At 38.3% G+C, this 20,275-nt stretch overlaps 1 gene segment (V, D, J or C); it reads right to left on the bottom strand.

Moving 5' to 3' along the window:
- Positions 1–19,563: 19,563 nt before the first annotated feature.
- On the bottom strand, positions 19,564–20,066 carry LOC146633512 (immunoglobulin heavy variable 3-33-like). The segment is given in 2 exon segments: positions 19,564–19,883; positions 20,021–20,066. Coding segments are annotated over 2 exon segments (366 nt in total).
- Positions 20,067–20,275: the final 209 nt, after the last annotated feature.

Raw genomic sequence — 20,275 nt, 5'->3', positions numbered from 1 at the left:
CACTGAGGGGTTCTTTTTCAACTCTACTGATGCTTCTTTTATGTGAGTCTCTGGAAAAGTAATGTTGAAAGTTGAAAGCAGTGTTTGACTTTCATGGGTTTTTGTACAGCGTTACTTCCTCTTGTGTCACTGTGACTCTCGAGCACAATAATAAACGGCAGAATCCTCAGTCGTCAAGCTGTTCATCTGCAGATACACCTGCTTTCTGCTGTTGTCTCTGGAGATGGTGAACCGGCCTCTGACTGACTCAGAGTAGTAGATGCTGCTACTGCTACCACTGATAGTAGCAACCCATTCCAGTCCTTTTCCAGCAGCTTGTCTGATCCAAGCGTTCCAGTAATCGCTACTGAACCCTGAGTATGTACAGGTCAGTCTGTGGGAGTCTCCAGGCCTTTTAACCACTGATTCAGACTCAGTCAGTGTTTGACCTTCAGTACCTACAGACAAACAGTTCATTAGATACAATGATGCAGACATTTTATGTGTTTTCATTAGTAAAAGTAAACGTATAATGCTTACCAGCCCAGTTCATTAAAAGAATAAGAAAAGTGAACCACATATGAAGTCTGAACATGATGAAAGCCATTTATCTCTGCAGTCTACAGTGGGTACATCAATGATTTACTCTCTGTCTTAAACTCTCTAACATTTATGTAAAGATAAACTAGAACAGTTTTGCATCAGCTCCTCCCTCAAATACAGAACCATGCTGTAGCTTGTAGTACTGATCATTTCATTTCATTATTATTTGAAATGTATTTACTTGTTAAGTAATTGTGTTCAGGTAAGACAGTCCTATCCTTATAATTCTACATTTTTTATTTTATTTTTTCTTTGATCATAAAATCCTTCTTGATACTCATTTGGGAAAGTACATGTTGAAGCATTTGTTTAAGCATCAGAGTTTCTGTGTTTATGATTATTGTTCATTTAACTGTAAAGTATGAACGGAGTAAATGAATTCTGTTTAGCATACACATAAATATTTCTAAAATTTCTGTTTCCAAAGAGATTGAACTGCAGGTGATTTATGCAAATATCAGTTTGGCTGAGTTTTATGATCTAAATTGAAAGAGGATTGTTTTCTGCCATAAATATCTTGTTAAATATTTATAAAAGGATAGTTAGGCTTGTGCTCAATTCCACTTAACATCTGTTTCATTTATCAAGCTTAATATTACAAAAAAATAGATTTTACTCCAGCAGGCAAACTGTTGGAGTCATCTCTGGAGATGATGGACCTACCCTGGATGAACTTGGACTAACAGAAATCTGTAGTGCCAGTGTGTATCAGTTCATATTGTATCTGCTGAATCCAGAGCATGTACAGGTTCATTCTGGATGTTCTCCAGGCCATTGCCCCAGGCCAGCATTTGTGTTCAGGTAAAACAGTCTTATCCGCTATAGTTACGTAATTTATTTTTTTAAATTTTTTTATTTTTTTCTTTTATGATAAAATCCTACTTGATACTCATTTAGAAAAGTACATTATTTTGAAGAATTTGTTTTTGGAAACCAGAAAGTCATAAACTGAAAACTCCGACATACTTTCTTTCATGTGTGTCTGTTTGTTTGTCTAAATGCTGATCTATTCCTACTTTAGGGTTTTGCCAAGTTTTTGTAAAGCATCAGAGTTTCTGTGTTTATGATTATGGTTCATTTGACTGTGAGGACGAACAAAGTACATCAAAATAAAATATGCTTAACATACAAGTATAAATTAAACTTTCCATTCTTTGTTCTTTTAAAATACATTTAAATGCAGGTAATTTGTGTAAATATTATTTTAATGTCGTGAGTTTTTGCACAGAGTTTCTTCCACTTGTGTCACTGTGACTCTCGAGCACAGTAATAAACAGCAGAATCCTCAGTTGTCAAGATTCTCATCTACAGATATAGCTGCTTTCTGCTGTTGTCTCTGCAGATGGTAAACCAGCCTCTGACTGACTGAGAGTAGTGGGTGCTACTTCTAGTATCATAGATCCAAGCAATCCACTCCAGTCCTTTTTCAGCAGCCTGTCTGATCCAAGCTGCACCAATATCATAGCCAAACCCTGAGTATGTACAGGTCAGTGTGTGGGAGTCTCCAGGCCTTTTAACCACTGACTCAGACTCTGTCAGTGTTTGACCCTCAGTACCTACAGAAATGTTAATAGCTCATTAATTATCACATTTCTTCATATCGTTTAATTTGTTAACAGAAATCTATGTCCTTACCAGCCAAGAAACAAAAGAGAATCAGGAAAATAACTAAATGCACAGATCTGGTCATTTTTAAATTCAGTTTTCTTTGTACAGTTTGCAGTGTGTGTATTAGAATGCATATGAGCTCTGCATTAACTCCTTTACTGCAAACAATACTAGTGTTTTACAAAGTAAAAAAAAAAAAAAACAACTAGAAAATGTGCATGCACATTGTTTGTGTGGCCCACATTCTCATTGGAAATAATGGGTTTCTGGGCACAACGGTATGGTAGTGTAGTTTTTATTGTGAATTATAATTGCTCCAATTGATCGAGTTACTACTAATATTTGTTGTGCTTTGTTGAATGAAATTCTTAGTGGACAACAGTAAACTTCTGACTAGTGCTTGAGAAGTAGACTGTAAGGATGATATGAATAGTTGAAATTAAAGGGGATGATTAAAAAAAAAAGACTTGGCAGGAGATGTGATTTAAAAAGAAAAAGAAAAAAGTTTTTGACTGAACAATTGCGCATGAGAAGATAATGCATAGATACTATATAAACCTCAGTAGCTCCTCTAAGGTCAGTGGGGAGTAAGGAACAGCAAAAGGGCTGGCCGTTGCAGCATGGACCACGGAGGGGGAACTGTTTAACTTGAGTTTCTTAAAGTGATGAGAGGTCTGTAAGCTCTTAAAGTAACAGTGTGTAATGTCTGGTGTTTGTGTGACTGTGTAACAACAGACTTGGTTCGATGTCTTGAGTTTTTGTACAACATTTCTTCCTCTTGTGTCACTGTGGTTGTCGAGCACAATAATAAACAGCAGAATCCTCAACTGTCAAGCTGTTCATCTCCAGATACACCTGCTGTCTGCTGTTGTCTCTGGAGATGGTAAACCGGCCTTGGACTGACTGAGAGTAGAAGCTGCCACTACTCTCACCCCAGATGAAGGCAATCCACTCCAGTCCTTTTCCAGCAGCTTGTCTGATCCAAACAGTAGCAGAATGACCACTGAAACCTGAGTATGTACAGGTCAGTCTGTGGGATTCTCCAGGACTTTTTACCACTGGTTCAGACTGAGTCAGTGTTTGACACTTGATACCTACAAACAAACAGAAACAATTAACTTCTGTATTGTTTTATAATAATAATGTAAAAGGACTGTGCCGTTCTTACCAGCCCAGCAAATTGAAAGGGTGAGAAAAACAACCATAAAATTACAACGATTCATTGTTAAAGCCATTTGTCTCTGCTCTGTGTACATGGGTGGCTAATCATGTAGTCACCGGCTTATATTCTTCATCACGTACTTAAACATGTTAGCGAACATCGGCTCCTCCCCAAACAGAACAGAATTTGAATTATCCAGGCTAACATTAAAAATGCACAAAAATTATTTATTATCTTTTTCTCCTCAATTCACTAGCTTACCACCTTGCATAGATTTATATTTATGCATCTTTTGATGAAGGATCTGTTCTGAGACAGTGCCTTAGACACCATTAACTCAGCATCTTTTCTGAAGGCAGATAAAAACCCAGAAAAAAGACAGAGAATGCACAAACTGCAGAGCCTGAAGGTTTGTATCAGAATATCATTTGGAGAGAGTGAGAATGTGACAAAGTGTCCTTAATTGTGAAATCTAATATTAAATCAAAATGAATTATCTTTTACTAAACAGTGGCGATAATGGAGATAATACTTTTATTTCATGAACACTGCATTGATTTGTTTCCAAAAATAGAAATAAAACCAATTCAAAACTCAGTTACAGGATGATTTTTAAGTAGAAGCTTAGTTCAAATGCTTCAAATATACATGTCATATGTTACTAGGACTTAATTACAGATAAAAGTTTTTTTTTTTTTTGTCAACAATTGAGCTTTGAGCTATTAAAGTTGAATTGTATACTGTACCTTAAATTGTAATTCAGTTAGTACTGCTTTATTACCTATAAAATTAAAACTAGTGCTACAGAGTGGCATAGAACACAGACTGTTTGTGTTAGTGGCCTGGTACTGTAATCATCTGTGGTCTGAGGGCTCCTCCTCTGATGACTTCCCGTAATTGTTCAGGCACTGAGGAGCAGGGGTGCTGCCAGGCAAACATACATACGTGTGTGTGTGTGTGTGTGTGTGTGTGTGTGTGTGTGTGTGTGTGTGTGTGTGTGTGTGTTCCTACCTAGCTATCTTTGAGAGGACCAAAATCTACATTCTACTATACTTGCGAGAACCAACTTGTGAGGACACACACCGATCCTCACAAGTTTGAAGGCCTTTTTGAGGCTCAAAATGTGGTTTTAGTGTCAGGGTTACAATCAGGCTCTGGTTAGGTTTAGGGTAAGGGTTAGGGTCAGGCATTCATTTTTAATGGTTATGGTCAGGGTAAGGGGCTAGGGAAAGCATTATATCAATGAACGTCCTCACTAAGATAGCTGAACGGGGTGTGTGTGTGTGTGTGTGTGCGTGCGTGTGTGCGTGCGTGCGCGCGCGTGCGTGTAGGTGTGTGTGTGTGTGTGTGTGTGTGTGTGTGTGTGTGTGTGCGTGCGTGTGTGTGTGTGTGTGTGTGTGTGTGTGTGTGTGTGTGTGTGTGTGCGTTTAAACATTGATTTTTGTCTGTAGGTAAATTTAAATTCACATTTTGTATATAAAATGGGGTAAATAATGTATAGAATAAAATACCTTTACCAAGGGCAATTAGCCTGCAGTTAGACACTTTTAGACAAAATGTTTTTCACTTACCTCCTTCTTCAAATATCAGTGGAACTGATCAGGACTGTGCGTACAGGGAGATGGGACAGAGATAACTAAGCCTGAGGTCTGATCTGTTTGCCCTGGCAGCAGATCAGCATGTGCAGAAAAAAGTGATTTACCATACATATGGACAAAGGCTCCACAAAAATCAATGCTGGTTCCCCTTTGGGGAAGAAAAGCTGAATGTAAATTTAGATTTAGTTTGATGTGCTGAGTTTTTGTACAGAGTTTCTTCCTCTTGTGTCACTGTGACTCTCGAGCACAGTAATAAACAGCTGAATCCTCAGTTGTCAAGCTGCTCATCTGCAGATACACCTGCTTTCTGCTGTTGTCTCTGGAGATGGTAAACCGGCCTTGGACTGACTGAGAGTAGTACTTGCTACTGCCACTGCCACTCTCGATCCAAGAAATCCACTCCAGTCCTTTCCCAGCAGCCTGTCTGATCCAAGCTGCAGCAATATCATAACTGAACCCTGAGTATGTACAGGTCAGTCTGTGGGAGTCTCCAGGCCTTTTAACCACTGGTTCAGACTCTGTCAGTGTTTGACCCTCAGTACCTACAGAAGTGTTAACAACTCATTAGTTATCACATTTCTTCATATCATTTCATTTGTTCAGCAAAATGTATGTCCTTACCAGCCAAGAAACAAAACAGAATCAGGAAAATAACTAAATGAACAGGTTTGGTCATTGTTAAAGTCAGTTGTCTTTGCCCAGTCTGCTGTGTCTATATGAGGTTGAATCCCTGACTTAGGCTTGAACGCATATAAAGTTAGTTAATACAGGAGTTTTGCATTGACTCCTCCTCCTCAGCAAAAATTTTGCTCTTTGACAAAGTAAAAAAACTAAAAAATGATAATAAACATTTTGCCAATTTTTGATTCTTTTTTTAATGTATTAAATTAAATTAATTTTAAAGGAAATTAGAATGTTCAAATATTAAAACTGACCATTTTTTTCAAGACAATCATTCCCACACTATTTTCAGAACATTATGTCTTATACTGCTAGCAGTGCTGGCCACTGGGCTCTTTATGTACTCTTTTTGGCACAGATTTCCTTTAATAGTCTTTATTTCTATTGAACACACAAATGTGCAGTATTTGACAACACCACAGGTGTAAGTGTGCCTCAGATGGCTTGGCTATAACTTTGCTTTTCTCAGCAACAAACTGTGTCACATTGTCAGGAAGGGACCTTAATTTCTCATTTGTTAGGAAAGCCAGAGGGACCTATTATCAGAAAGCCACATGCACAGCCTCCAATGAATCGTTGTTAAAATTGTATTGCTCGGTGTTTAATAAATCAAATGAGATGTTTTCTAATAAATGACTCTATTTTAATAGCTTGTTTTGTATAAAATTATTTAAAAAATGTAAATAAAATAGTCAGCTCCGTAGTGCCTGTGATCTCAGCACAGTGGCACAAAGCAACTTTAGAAAATATATCTACTTATATATCAAGTATGTTTCATTGTCTCAGTGTATAATCAGTTAAAACAGCACAGGTTTCTATAAACTTGCAATATATTAGAATATATTATATAGCACTGTATAGCACTTTTTCTTACTGTCCAAAAACACTATCACAATCACTATCACTTATTTAATTCATCTTCCAGAGTCTTTTTCTTCACATTTTTTGTTTACAAACAGAAAAATTTGAGAGTATGAGTATGTGACATGTGTATTACCACTTAGCATTAGAGTAATTGAGGAAAATTTCATCTTGCATTTCTAAATAAAATGCCACCTTTTTTGATATAATTCAGTATTCCTTGTGTTGTTGGCAAATAGAGGAAGTAGTTTTTGTATGACTCTCCAGTTGCTGTGTCTCACTGTGTCTGTCGGGCACAGTAATAAACTGCTGTGTCCTCAGTCTTCAGATTGTTCATCTGTAGATAGACTTTACTGCTGGAGTCATCTCTGGAAATAGTAAATCTACCCTGGACTGACTGGGAGTAAAAGAAATGAGAACTGCGTGTGTGTACAAAAGCGATCCACTCCAGTCCTTTTCCTGGAGCCTGTCTGACCCAGTTCATAGGGTAGCTGCTGAATGTGAATCCAGAGCCTGTACAGGTCAGTCTGTGGGATACTCCAGGCCTTTTAATGACTGGTTTAGACTCAATCAGAGTCTGACCATCAACACCTGTCAACAGCACCAAATCACACTGAGTTAAATAGTTTGTTGAGAGAAACAAATGTTGTGTAATATCAGGTCTATGAGTGTTTTCACCTGCCCAGCAGATAGTTAACAGCAGCAGTCCTGTCCTGTAGTCCATACTGTCAAACTGTGTGTCCTTAGCTTCCTGTCATCTTCTCTGAAGTCAGATTTATAGAGGAGGAGCAGCATGCAAAAGTATTGTGGTTTTGCATTCATCCCACATTTTTTTAAGACCAGTCACAATTAGCCATATAGTTAGGATATGTAAAATATAAATCTGTTTTAAAGTCAGCCACTGATTATATCAATAAAACAGGTTAAGGTGAAGATACTATTGTCAATTTTCTTAATGACGTTTTTTGATTAATACTTATAAAACACAAACATGATCATATGAGTAATAAAAATACTGGATAACACATAAATGAAGAGTTATGGGAACATTAATTGCAGTACTCCAGTTTTATAATTAATATTATAGATGTTAAAATTATTTTTTTGGAAGCAAAAAAAGGATGATGAAGTATTTCAAGAGAAACAAAACTGCATTTTGAGTATCTGCACAGGTTTTTGGAGGTCTGTGGATGATGATGATTTCTCTTTACAGATATATTATATCAATTCATTAAATAATTTCTATCTCAACCTAAAAACAAGTTATCTGTCTTTCAAAAGAGACAAATTCTTTGAAAAAGTGAAGATGGTGAGATTTCAAACAAAACCTCAAATCAACAAGCATCATTTAATCTCACTATATTTAAATTTCTCATTGAAATTATTTTAATTCTGTGACATTTTATCATCATTATCATTATTATTATAAGATGTGCTTACAGACTCACCTTGGAGAATTTATCAACAAACTGACTTCCAGAGAAAAATAATCTTGAATTCATTCATGATCTGAGGGCTCCTCCTCTGGTAGTTTGATGCTACAACTGAGGGGGTTTGTTAAGCTATGCTGATGGGCTGTGTCTCTCTGGCTCAATGTTAATACACACCAGTGACTTCAGTCTGCAAATCTGGTTAATTTTCAAGTCACTTTCTTGTTTGAAATTATTCTTTAGTGGATCTTTGTAGTATGAATCTGCAGTCTGCAGAATATCCTGTCCTTTCCCTGCAGGGTTTTTTTTTTAATCCAAGCCTTGTGGTAGTTCAGCAAATAATCAATCAAAGCTTTATTCGCCACATGCAGGTTGCCCTGAAGTGAAATGGGGACACCCCCCCCCCCCCCGACCTTACACACACAACACAGACATTACATGGGGATACAAGTCGGAGATCGTTAGCGTTACAGAAAAACACTGAAATGTACACTACAATGGGAAAGTACAAGAGGAAAAAAAGAGACCTCTACTCATGCCGTGCTTCCATGGTAGGACAGCATGAGAACAGGAAACAAAAAAACTCCTCTGCACAAAATGCACATAAATGTCCACAGCACAACATTGTGAAAGACATGACAAGCCACAGGATTGGGTGGGGGGTGAGGAGTAATCCGAAGCGAACACAGCAGCTGCCCTGCACAGCGCTACCATTACAGCGCAGCACACAGACCCTCTGTGTTCCCCCGCAGGAAACAAGCATCAAAGGCGTATAAGAGACCTGACAGGTGATGGTCAGATGCTGACCTGGCTGCAGAGTCACAGAGGCTGGCTGTGTCAACTGTTCACACTGTATTTAATTGTACATAAAGTAACAGTGCGTAGCATCCATGATGTCAGTGTTTCTTTTCAGTGAGACTCACAGGATCCAGCAGCAGAGCTACAGAGAACATGTTGGTGCTGAAAGTGATCTTCTGGAAGCTTCTCTTGTTCTGGTTCAACAAAATTCACCATGTCAAGTTCTTATATGTGTCTGTGAGGAAGCTTATTTTTAATACAGATTACAAGGGACAGGATGAAATAGAAATATGGATTAACCTGCAAGCAACAAGTGGAGTTTGGATGTTTTGTGCTGCTATAAACTGCATGAAGATTTGTATCAGGATGTCACAGTGAGGGAGTGGGAATTTGATTAGGGATGTGACATTGAATTATTTTGTCATTTTCATTATTGTGACCTAGTTATGGACATTTTCTTGTTTTGTCATGACTGACCTATTGAGTTATTAACACTTACCAGTGTTGAGGCTCTGAGGGATTTTTCATTCAGCTATACTGATGGTTTGTATTACTGTGACTCTCTGGCACAGTAATACACGTCCTGGTTTAAGTGTCTAAGATGATAGTCAACTTGTCCTTGTGCAGTATAATTTGTATTATCAATCCAGTTCTGTCCCTGCAGGATCCCTAATATAATAAAACAATACAATAAAACCATGTATTTTTATCATACTGTCATTGCCTCAGTGAGACTCTTTGGATCCAACAGTGCCATCAGAGCTACAGAGAACTTGTACTGAGGGTGATAACCCAAAACTTCTCATTTTCTCCTGCACCAGGCTGATATTAATCTTTATATCGGTGTGTGAGGAGCTTTGCTTTCTGTACAGAAGGACAATGACCGATTATAAGGGAGAATGAATGGCCTTGTGGTTCTACTGTAGTATTGGTTTGGGCATAATTAAAAGAAAATTGTTTAAAACAGAAATTTAGATTTTAATATGTCTTTGTCTTTGTTTTTTTTTAATTGATAAAAAATTAAATTAAGACAAGACATCATAAAAGCATTTCCCATTGAGGCAGTGTTATTACATCTTTCGATAACTTAACTGTAATTTCTGTAACTTTAAGGGGAAAAACAGCTGGCAACAAATTGTTCCATCTTTTGATGGGCTGACTTTTTGTAGAGCATTTCTTCCTCTTGTGTCACTGTGACTCTCGAGCACAATAATAAACAGCTGAATCTTCAATCGTCAAGCTGTTCATCTGCAGATACACCTGCTTTCTGCTGTTGTCTCTGGAGATGGTAAAGCGGCCTCTGACTGACTGAGAGTACCAGCTGCTGCTGCCACTGCTGATCCAAGCAATCCACTCCAGTCCTTTTCCAGCAGCCTGTCTGATCCAAGCATTACTATAATCACCACTGAACCCTGAGTATGTACAGATCAGTCTGTGGGAGTCTCCAGGCCTTTTAACCACTGATTCAGACTCAGTCAGTGTTTGACCCTCAGAACCTACAGAAATGTTAATGGCTTATTATTCCAAAAAGTTTACTTCATAACAATTAATTTGAACAAAAAATGTAAAAACGTCCTTACCAGTCAAGAAAAAATAAAATAAAATCAGTAAAATAGCAAAATAAACTTTTCTGATCATTGTAAAGGTCAGATGTCTTTGTCTAGTCTGCAGTGTCTCTGGTAGATTGAGTACCAAGATATATAAATCTGCTGAAGGTATCAGTTTTACATAGACTCCTCCTACGAAGTAAACTCAGCAGTATATAAAGAACTTAGTAAATATTTTTAGCTACTAACAGATGAATAGAATGATACGTTATAATAGCTTTATATAAAAAGTAGAGCGTGCTGCCCAGACTGCTAGTTTGAGTAAATGACCTGAAATGTTTGTTGCACTGGCTGCCCTGTTCAGCATGTAGCACATAATTTATTTTGGGGGTTTTTCTGCTATGATCTTCAGCCGGTCCCTGTCATTCCTTTTTCCTACTAGGATAAGTAGAATGATGAGGAGCAAGCCACTGGACATAATGGGTTTCTGGGCACAGCAGTACTGTCGTCACATTGTATCTGAAGTGCCCTTAAGATTTCTTTTAAGAGGCCAGAGGGCACAACCTGATATCCAGGCAGCCAGAAACACAGGGTCATTAACTTTGGCATCTTTTCTGATGATTGAAACAGAGAAAACATGCAAACTGCAAAGCCTGAAGATTAATATCAGGATATCATTGGGAGGAAGTGACAAATATAAGTTTACCGTTTATTTATTTATTTTTGTTTAATTAAATCTAAAACATGTTTTATCTGTAAAACTTTGACTAAACAATAAACATTAGCCTTCTCTCATCTACCCTCATGATGACTTTTTTTGACTTATATAATGTGAATATTTCAGGAATATTGCTTTGTCCTCAGTTCTCTATGTTCTCTCTTTCTATCCTTTATGCTATTTTTGTGTGGACTTGGGACTGTTAAGGTTCAAAATATTGGGGATGGAGACAAGAGAAAAAACCACAATCACAACACTGGTCCGGCCGGGTTGAGTCAAACGATGATTTAATGATCACACACGTGGGAGATGGACACTGATGCAGACAGCCTCAAAATCTCAAAATGGTGGAGCATTGCTCAAACTTTTATAACCTCTGGTGCCTCCACCTTATCATAAAAAGCCTAAACATTCACATGCTCTCTCTCACACAGCGCCTAAGCTACGACCTTGGCTCCCTGTTTATCTGCTCCTGCTGAAATGGGGCAGAAAACTCCAGCACACTCTGTTCTCTTCTACTCAGACAAATTAGACAATAACCTTCTGCGAACAGTATTTCTTATAACTCAGCAATATAATGCATCATAAAACAATATCATTCATTCACAACAAGTCAGCAATTTAATGTAATGCAAATCAGTTTAACTAATGCAATAGTTATCAGCTTCTTCTAATTCAGGAGAATAATGCAAACTAAAACTACATAATAATTCACAATCTTTAATTAGGGGTATAACATGGCATAAAATAATATCATAATTATACAGGACACATCTCAGGTTATCCGTGCACACACCTGTTCCTTATGCACTTCTTTGCAGCCACTACTTGATGTAATGTCAGACCGTCAGTCTTTGCTGGATCATTGCATTGCATCGGTCAGCAAAACTTGGCTCCTAGACCTTTGTCCATCTCAAAATTTCTGCTAAAGAGAGGAGAGCTATTTGGTGTTTTTAGGAGAGAATCTGTGTATCAGCGTGGATTTGTGGAAAAGTGCCAAGCTTTTGTTTGTATTTGAATTCGCTTTAAATAAATTCACTGAACTTCAGCATGAGTCCTGCCTTTTTTTTTTTTTTTTTTTGCAAATAATGAAAAACAACCAATTCTAACCTTCATTACAGGTGGTTTAACACAAAGCTGGAAGAACTTTTAATGAACTTTAAGAACTTTTTAAAACTTATCATATAAATGAGTATCAAAATATATTATTGTCACTTAATTCCAGAAACAAAATGGCAAAAATTTAGCAGGTTATTAAGGTTGAATTGGAAATATAAAATTTTAAACTTTCTCTATAACTATAACTTTAAAAGAATATATATTATCATGGCAATCTCCAGTGCTAAACAGCGACATGCAGCAGATAACAGTGTTCTGTAGTCTGGGAGCTCCTCTACTGGTGGAGGATTTTACACATGTTGAAGCTCTGATGGGTTTTTGTTCAGCTCCACTGATGCTTTGTATTACTGTGGCATTCTCGCACAGTAATACACAGCAGTGTCTTCAGGCTGCATATTCTGTCCATTTAAAGTCACTGTCTTGCTTGAAGTGTCTAAGTTGCTGGTGAACTTGTTCTTTAGTGAATCTTTGTAGTATGTGTTGTGTCCATAATGTGCATCTCCAATCCACTCCAGTCCTTTCCCTGCCTGTCTGATCCAAGCTGTCCGATAGCTGCTTAGAGAATAAGACACCTGACAGGTGATGGTCAGACGCTGACCTGGCTGCACAGTCACAGATGCTGTCTGTATCAACTGCTCACATTTTACACCTGTGGAGAAAACATGTTGAATACTGAATCTGTGCTTCGGCAGAATCTTATAATCATATTCTGTCTTTTCCGTATTGAGACTCACAGGTTCCAAAAACCAGCAGCAGCAGGAGCACAGCTACAGAGAACATGTTGCCTCCTTTGTGTCACTGATGGCATGATCTCAACTCTTATAGGAGACTGTGAGGAAGTGCAATTTGCATACATGGATACAAACATGTTATAGCAGAAAGGTTACTGAAGTTTCCACCTGTAAAAATAACTCTCATATATCAGGCAACCCTTAAGTTAAATATGTTTCTGACTGCAGAAAAATGTGGGTCATTGCTAGGTGTTTTCCAATGAAATGGAACTATGGAAAATGGGTTGTTCAAAAAAGGTGTTACATTATTGTGCTTAATTAGTGCTTAAATGGTAAATGGCCTGTATTTGTATAGCGCTTTACTTAGTCCCTAAGAACCCCAAAGCGCTTTACGCAACCAGTCATCCACCCATTCGCACATACATTTACACACCTAAACTATTTAAAACAGTGGAGGTTTATATGAACTAAAAAGGAAAAAAAAAAATTCAGCTTATGTCTTATTTATTGTCTTATTTAATTAAGTGTTGAATTTGCAGATTTTGTTTTCTAAACACTTTTGATACACACTGAAAGCTAAAAAAAAGATGAATCCATCTGTCTAAGCTTTCATTTTATATCATATACATAAAATAATTTAATTATAGTATAAAGAATTGTAAAAAAAAATTGTTTTTTCATAGCAGTTCAGAACTTCTATAATTGATTTCTTTTATTCAAATATATGTTTTACAACCCACATTTATGTGGGCGTTCATAAACAGAAAATAAAAGATAAAACTGACATTTCAAATCTTATTCTTTATTCACAAAGATATACAGTTAGACCCATGCCACAAAAGTTCTTTTTTTTCAGTAAATGTTGTTTTCAGTATTCAGTGAGTTGCATATTTCAAGAGGAAAGCTGTGGCAACTTTTCACATTTAAATGTTTTTGAAAAAACATTGAATATCACTGTAATAACAGTAACACTTAATGTGCTGTGATCTTGCTGTTAGTGTCTCGACTTCAGTGAGAGTCACAGGATCCAGCAGCAGCAGAGCTACAGACAACAGGTTGGCACTCAAGGTGATAGCATGGGAACTTCTGTTGTTATTAAAAATATTTTTATTTAAAACTTTTAATAAACGTCTGATAGGTGGCAATCTTTTTTTTTTAATCTATGTCCATTATTTTCAATATTTGCTGCTCAGCTGAGGACCACTATGTTTTGGTTTTCAAACGATATTTCCCTTCCCTGGTTAGCAACTGAAAGAATGTCCTCAAAGGGTCTGTCGTTAAATAGCTATTTATACTCAGCACCCTTTAAAACTTAAAAGAAAATTACTACTAATCCCTTTGTAAAAAACACTGTTGTTGTTTGGCATGAAGTACAAAAAATGTTGAATGACTCTCCTGGGTTGTCCTGTTTCTCCCCAATTTGGGGTAATGAACTCTTTGCCCCGGCTAAGAATGACATGGGCTTTAAAGCTTGGCTGAACAAGGGCATTGCGAAACTACAGGACGTATATGAGGAATATTCTCTAATGTCATTCAGTGAATTAAGGGCAAAGTTTGATTTACTGCAGAAACACTTTTTTAAGTATCTGCAACTTAGAAGTTTTATTCTGGCACACTTAAACAATTCAGTGCACCAACCCTCACTCTCCATCCTAGAAACTCATGTTACAAAAAACTGTTTTGGTAAAAGACTGGTGTCCCAGTTTTGTAGCACGTTAGTTGAAAACCATAAGGATAACTCTGATAGTAAAAGACGGGAGTGGATTAGTGACTTACAAGAAGATATTTCATATACTGAATGGGGTAAAATATGTTCAAAAACACACACTCAAACCATTAACACTCGTTTGAGAATGATACAATTTTCCCTCCCCATCTCCAGCTGCCTCCCTCTTCCCGCTCCACCACAACCACCCACACATGCAGGGCCTTGGAGTAGGGGTATGTCACCAGGGTGCAGAGGAGGCTACCCCCCCCCCCCCCCCCCCTCTGTCCCCTTCTGGCTGCCTCTGCCTCAATTTTATCCCACAACTTAGACATTCACATTACACTCTCATTACACATACATATAGGATCTTGGGGGTGGGCACGATACACGGAGTCCAAAGTACCATCAGGGTGTACACCCCACCCCTGGCATCGTTGCCCACCTCTCAATTTTAAATACACGTAGACATTGAGGGCTAGCAGGAGGGACCATGCGCTTACCTGCTGCTCTCTGGCAGGTAGCTCCAAGCCCTCCTGGGTTTTAAATGCACCTTAGAACACACATGCATCAACATTACAATGAGCGGGTGGAGGGAGGTTCGGAGTCTTCTCTCACCCCCGTTCTCTGCGACCTGCTGGAGCAGGGGGGCTAGGAGGAGGAGTTGGCCGTCCGACTGCGGTCTGGAGTGTGGAGCCTTCCTGCTGCTGCGGAGTCGGGGCGGTCTGCCTCCCCCCACCGCAGGGAAAAGGGAAACACCACCTGGGTCTGGGTGCAGTTCCCCCCTCCAGGGGCGGGGGCACCTAGACCCGGTTTGTAGAGTACGCTTGGGGAGTGTGATCGTGTGTACAACGTCTCTTTATGTCTGTCTCCACGTTGGTTGAGTGTGGAGTAAGTGCATATGAGAGCATGAGGGTGGGAATGGATGTTTGTATCTGTGTGTGCCTGTATGTCTGTGTCTATATGTCAGGTTGGGTGTCAGGCGCCACCTCTCTGGGGACATCTCAGGCCCTCCAAGGTTTGGAGGCCTATCTCCCCCTACCACCACTTCCCCTGCCAGTGGCGGACCCCCTCAGACATCGGTGCGTTGGTGGTTCTTTGTGTCCGGGGATGGGCGTCCAGGTACACACCGGCTCACTCCTTGGCGGCCGCTTATCGGGGCCTGGAGCCTGGGGCTCGCTCGGGCCACTTCGGAGGTGGGGTGCCCCCGGCCTCTCGGCCTGGGGCTCGGTCACTCAGGCGCAGCTGGCTGCCGGCGGAGCTCACGGGCGCGTCACTGCAACTCCCCCTGGCTTCTGCTCCGCGGCTGCTGAGTGAGCCCTCATCTGGGACTCTCCTCAGCTCTTTCCGGGACAGTGGCGCAGCTGCCCCTCTGTTGGTCTTCCTTGGTCTCTTGTGTTCTGGGGGCCTCTGGATGTCTGGAGTTTTGATCTCCCCCACACCTGCTTCACGCCCTGGAGGACGGGGCTGTGGCCCCCCCACACCCTCTAGCAGATTATTACATGAAGGAACCTTTTAAAAAAACAAAAAACAAGCGCGTCCATGCTCACAGGTGTACACACGGGTGATCACACCCACAAACTACACCCTTTTTGGCTCCTACCTCAAAGCACACTGTGTTCTGTTGATCTTATGTGCTGCACAATAATGTTTAACATTTAGTATTTACTGTCATATTCCCATATATCATTGTGATGTTGTTTATTCTATTACTCTTGTTCTCTTCTGCTTGCTTTCTTTTTTCTTTCTCAGCAGGTGATCCAGGTGATTGATATATGCATTTTTTTTCTCTGCCCGTTCTGTTGGTTTTTGTCTTTTGCCCTTCTCCCCCGTCCCTCTTCTCAGCTGTTTCTCTTTCCCTCTTTCTTTCTCCCCTTCTTTCCCCCAGTCAAGTCTGTCCCGTATTCAGTAAGTGAAAATAAAATAAACAATAAAAGGTGAATCAAATGGACCATTACGGCAAGGCTGGGATGGTCAGTTTGGAAAAGTAAATCCGTTGGGCATCTTTCTTTGCCTTTAGACAACAATTCTGATGGCAAAAGAGCTAAACGGGACAGGCCAAAAAAAAAAAAAAAAAAAGAAAAAAAAAAAAAAGAAATAAAGAACATGTTAAAAAAAAAAAAAAAAAAAAAAAAGAATGATACAATTTAATTGGATAATGCGAACATGCATATCCCCTGTACAATTAAATAAATTTGATCCTAATATAATTGATCTATGCTATAAGTGTAATAGGCATCAGGGTACACTATATCACTGCCTGTGGAAATGTGAAGAGATCCAAAAATTTTGGAGCTCTGTGTTAAAATATATCTCTCAGATCACAACTTCTCCTGTACCGCTTTACCCTAAGTTATGCATTTTAGGCTTGTATCCAGATGACTGTACTCTGTCTTGTGAGGAAAGAAAAATGGTCGATCTTTGTTTGCTACAGGCCAAACGCTATATCGCCTTATGCTGGAAGAATGTTGGTTGGCCCTCTTTTGACCACTGGTTAAATAACTTAACATCGAGTTTAGCTCTTGAGAAACTGACCTATATTGTTAGAAAGAAGGCTTCTGAATTTTACAACATCTGGAAGATATTTTTGGATCTACTGAGGAGTGGGGATGTGGGGGGGGGGGGGGGGGGGGTGAGTGAATAAGATAACTAGATAATGAATAATGTCTGACTTGCTGTTGGGAATATACTATGTAACCTATATTATGATTTTTTTTTTTTTTAAATTGTATTTATTTGTATGGTTTAATTTAATTTATTTAACTATGCATTTATTTGGAACCTTTTAGGATTAACGCTTCAATTATTGTTATTACTATTATTCTTATTATTATTATTATTATTATTATTAGTGTTGTTATTATTATTATTATTTTAATGACTGCCATACGTTCATTTTATGTTGGTGTTGATACTGTTGAAAAAACAAATAAACATACGTTTAAAAATAATAATAATAATAATGTTTTATTATTATCATTATCATCTTTTTTAAAAAGAAATTTCTTACAACTGTCTTATCAGCCGGTGTCCCTGTTTTTGATGAACAACTGCTTCCTTTGGGTTCTTCTAAAAATAGATGGCAGGATGTTTTTGTAAAGCCTCTTCAGCTGCATCAACCACTGTGTTTCTCTTTGGCACAGTAATAAATAGCAGAATCCTCTGGCCTCAAATTGGACAACCTCAAATACACCATGCTGTTGCTGTCATCTCTGCTGATTTCTACACGTCCTCTCAAACTGCTTGCATAACTGTTTCTGCTGGAAGTTGAGAAGCCGCTCCCGATCAATTCCAGTGGTTTTCCTGCAGGTTCTCTGACCCAGATCATAACACAGCAACCAAAACTGAAGCCTGATCCTCTACAGGAGAGACTAAGAGTGTCTCCAGGCTTTTTCACTACTGGACTGGAAGGAATGGACTCCATGCTCTGACCTGTAACACCTGATGAGATGAAAGAAGAGAGGAACAAGTGAGACACCTGGAAAGTTGTAATGGGGCCACAAATGAGTATGACTTGATGTTTTTTTTGATATGAGAAAAATAAGAATCGAGACAACTTACAGGGCAGAGAGAGAACAATGAGCAGGGGAGTGAGTGTATTCATCATCCTGGTGGAGATGTGATTTCTGGTGCTCTATGCAATATAAAAGACCAGCACGGGATGAAGATTTGCATCATGATATCAGAAAAGGGAGGGGTTCAAAAAGATAGTTATTCTTTAGTTTAATTGTAGCTTTTAGTACTTAATGATGTTTAATATAGCTGGTTTATCATATGTGTAGTGTAACGACAAAATGTGTATTTCATTAGGGTTCATTAAAATTAAAACAACAGGAGTAGTAATGAAAGAGAAAGTTAATTTACATTTTTATTTGGCTTTGTTGTGAATAATACACATGAAATGGAATAAATGGTAAGCATACTGATTGCTAGCATTACTTGTGAAGTCTTAAGGATATATATGCTACATATGCATTACATACTTAAGATTTAAAGATTAAAAAAAAAACACATGAATCAACATTAAAATTTAAATTTGGGTGTTTCACATGGCAAATTTAACCTGTACATTTATGTGATTGGTTGAGGTGTTTTATTTTCTGCAGTGTTGTTCAGTCTTTACTGCTTGAATGCATATAGAGTATGAGTAATTTTTTGCACACTTCAATGTGTTTTAGATTTAAAACTCTAGGTTTTATCCCTTAGAAGAATGGCAACTTGCAAAAAAGGGAAAATTATATCTTTATCCACAACTCATGAGGGATGTACAGTTGTACTGTAAAGCAATAAATTAAATTGGATAAAAAGCACAAATAAATTAAAGCCTGAAATAGAGGCTGGGTGTCAAATGCTGAATATCAAATCAGTATAAAACGAAGAGCTACAAAAAAGAATATAACAGTCCTTTATTGTCATTGTACATGCACAACAAAATTGTGCTCCACACCAACTATGCAGGTATAAAATATAAATAGTAAGATAGCAGAAATAAATAAAAAAACATGAGAGATATATACAAACAGCAGGAATATAGAATATAGAAAGGCACACAATAGAAGACCAGGTTGCAAAGTCCTTGGGCCTCTAAAATAGCTGACTGAAATATTTTTCATTTGCTTTTTTTTAATCAAAAAAAGCATTAAATTGCATTCTTTTGCTTTGTTTGTAAACATGGACTCATGAACTTGTAACTACTAAACTATGCAACACTTTCATATTTTTTATGCTTTCGAAGAAACATACAGCAATGTGGTTTACTTTGAGGGTTATGTATACCAGAATATGTTTTTGGTTGTTGAAGAAAAGAAGAGGGATTAAGAAAAGTAACCTTCGTCTGTGAGAAATAATGTTTATGAGAACTGGAATTAATAATCACCTTTGTTTCGAGATTATGTTTCAATGTTATGTATTGACTTATTATGCTGATCTGAAATCATCAGTGGTCTGAGAGCTCCTCCTCTGGTGGTTTCATGTTAGAACTGTTCAGTGAGGGGTTTTTGTTCAGCTCTAGTGAAGGGTTGTGTTACTGTGGCTCTCTAGCACAGTAATACACAGCAGAGTCCTCTGGCTTTAGGCTGGAAAGGCTCAGATGCACCATGCTGTTGCTGTTGTCTCTGGTGATTTCTATACGTCCTTGCACACTGCTGGCATAAATGGTTTTACTTGCATCATACCAGATTGCTCCCATCCATTCTAGTGTCTTTCCTGCTGGTTGTCTGATCCAGTGCATTCCATACTGGCCAAAGTCAAAACCAGACCCTCTACAGGAAAGACTGAAGGCTTCCTGAGGCTTTTTCAACACTGACGTGGAGGGAATGGACTCCAAAGCCTGACCATTTAAACCTGGAAAGAACCAGTGAGATGAGTGAAACTGGGAGAAAATAGTCACTTCATAAATTAACAGAAAATAAATAAATAAATAAATAAATAAATAAATAAATAAATAAATAATGAGTCAGTTATAAAATTATATGACTTACAGGGTAGACAGAGCACTGTCACCAGAGCAGAGAGTCTGAGCATCATCTTGAAAGTGAAGTTGTGAAGGAAGTGCTTCCCATTAGACAAGATGACAGCCAGGCCCTACGAGGACAGAAGTAAGCCATCTAAATTTTATTAGGGAGGGACTAAAATGTCAGGCTTAAATATTATTCAAATACATCTTTAAAAAAGGTTAAAAAAGAAGGTTGAAGATGCGATGTAGTACACACACACACACACACACACACACATAT

This window comes from Diplotaxodon limnothrissa, linkage group LG4 (assembly GCF_057381915.1).
Source record: "Diplotaxodon limnothrissa isolate DT_005_m linkage group LG4, D_limnothrissa_male_GT1.1, whole genome shotgun sequence".
Classification (NCBI taxonomy): domain Eukaryota; kingdom Metazoa; phylum Chordata; class Actinopteri; order Cichliformes; family Cichlidae; genus Diplotaxodon; species Diplotaxodon limnothrissa.
This window is presented reverse-complemented; position numbering and strand designations above follow the sequence as displayed.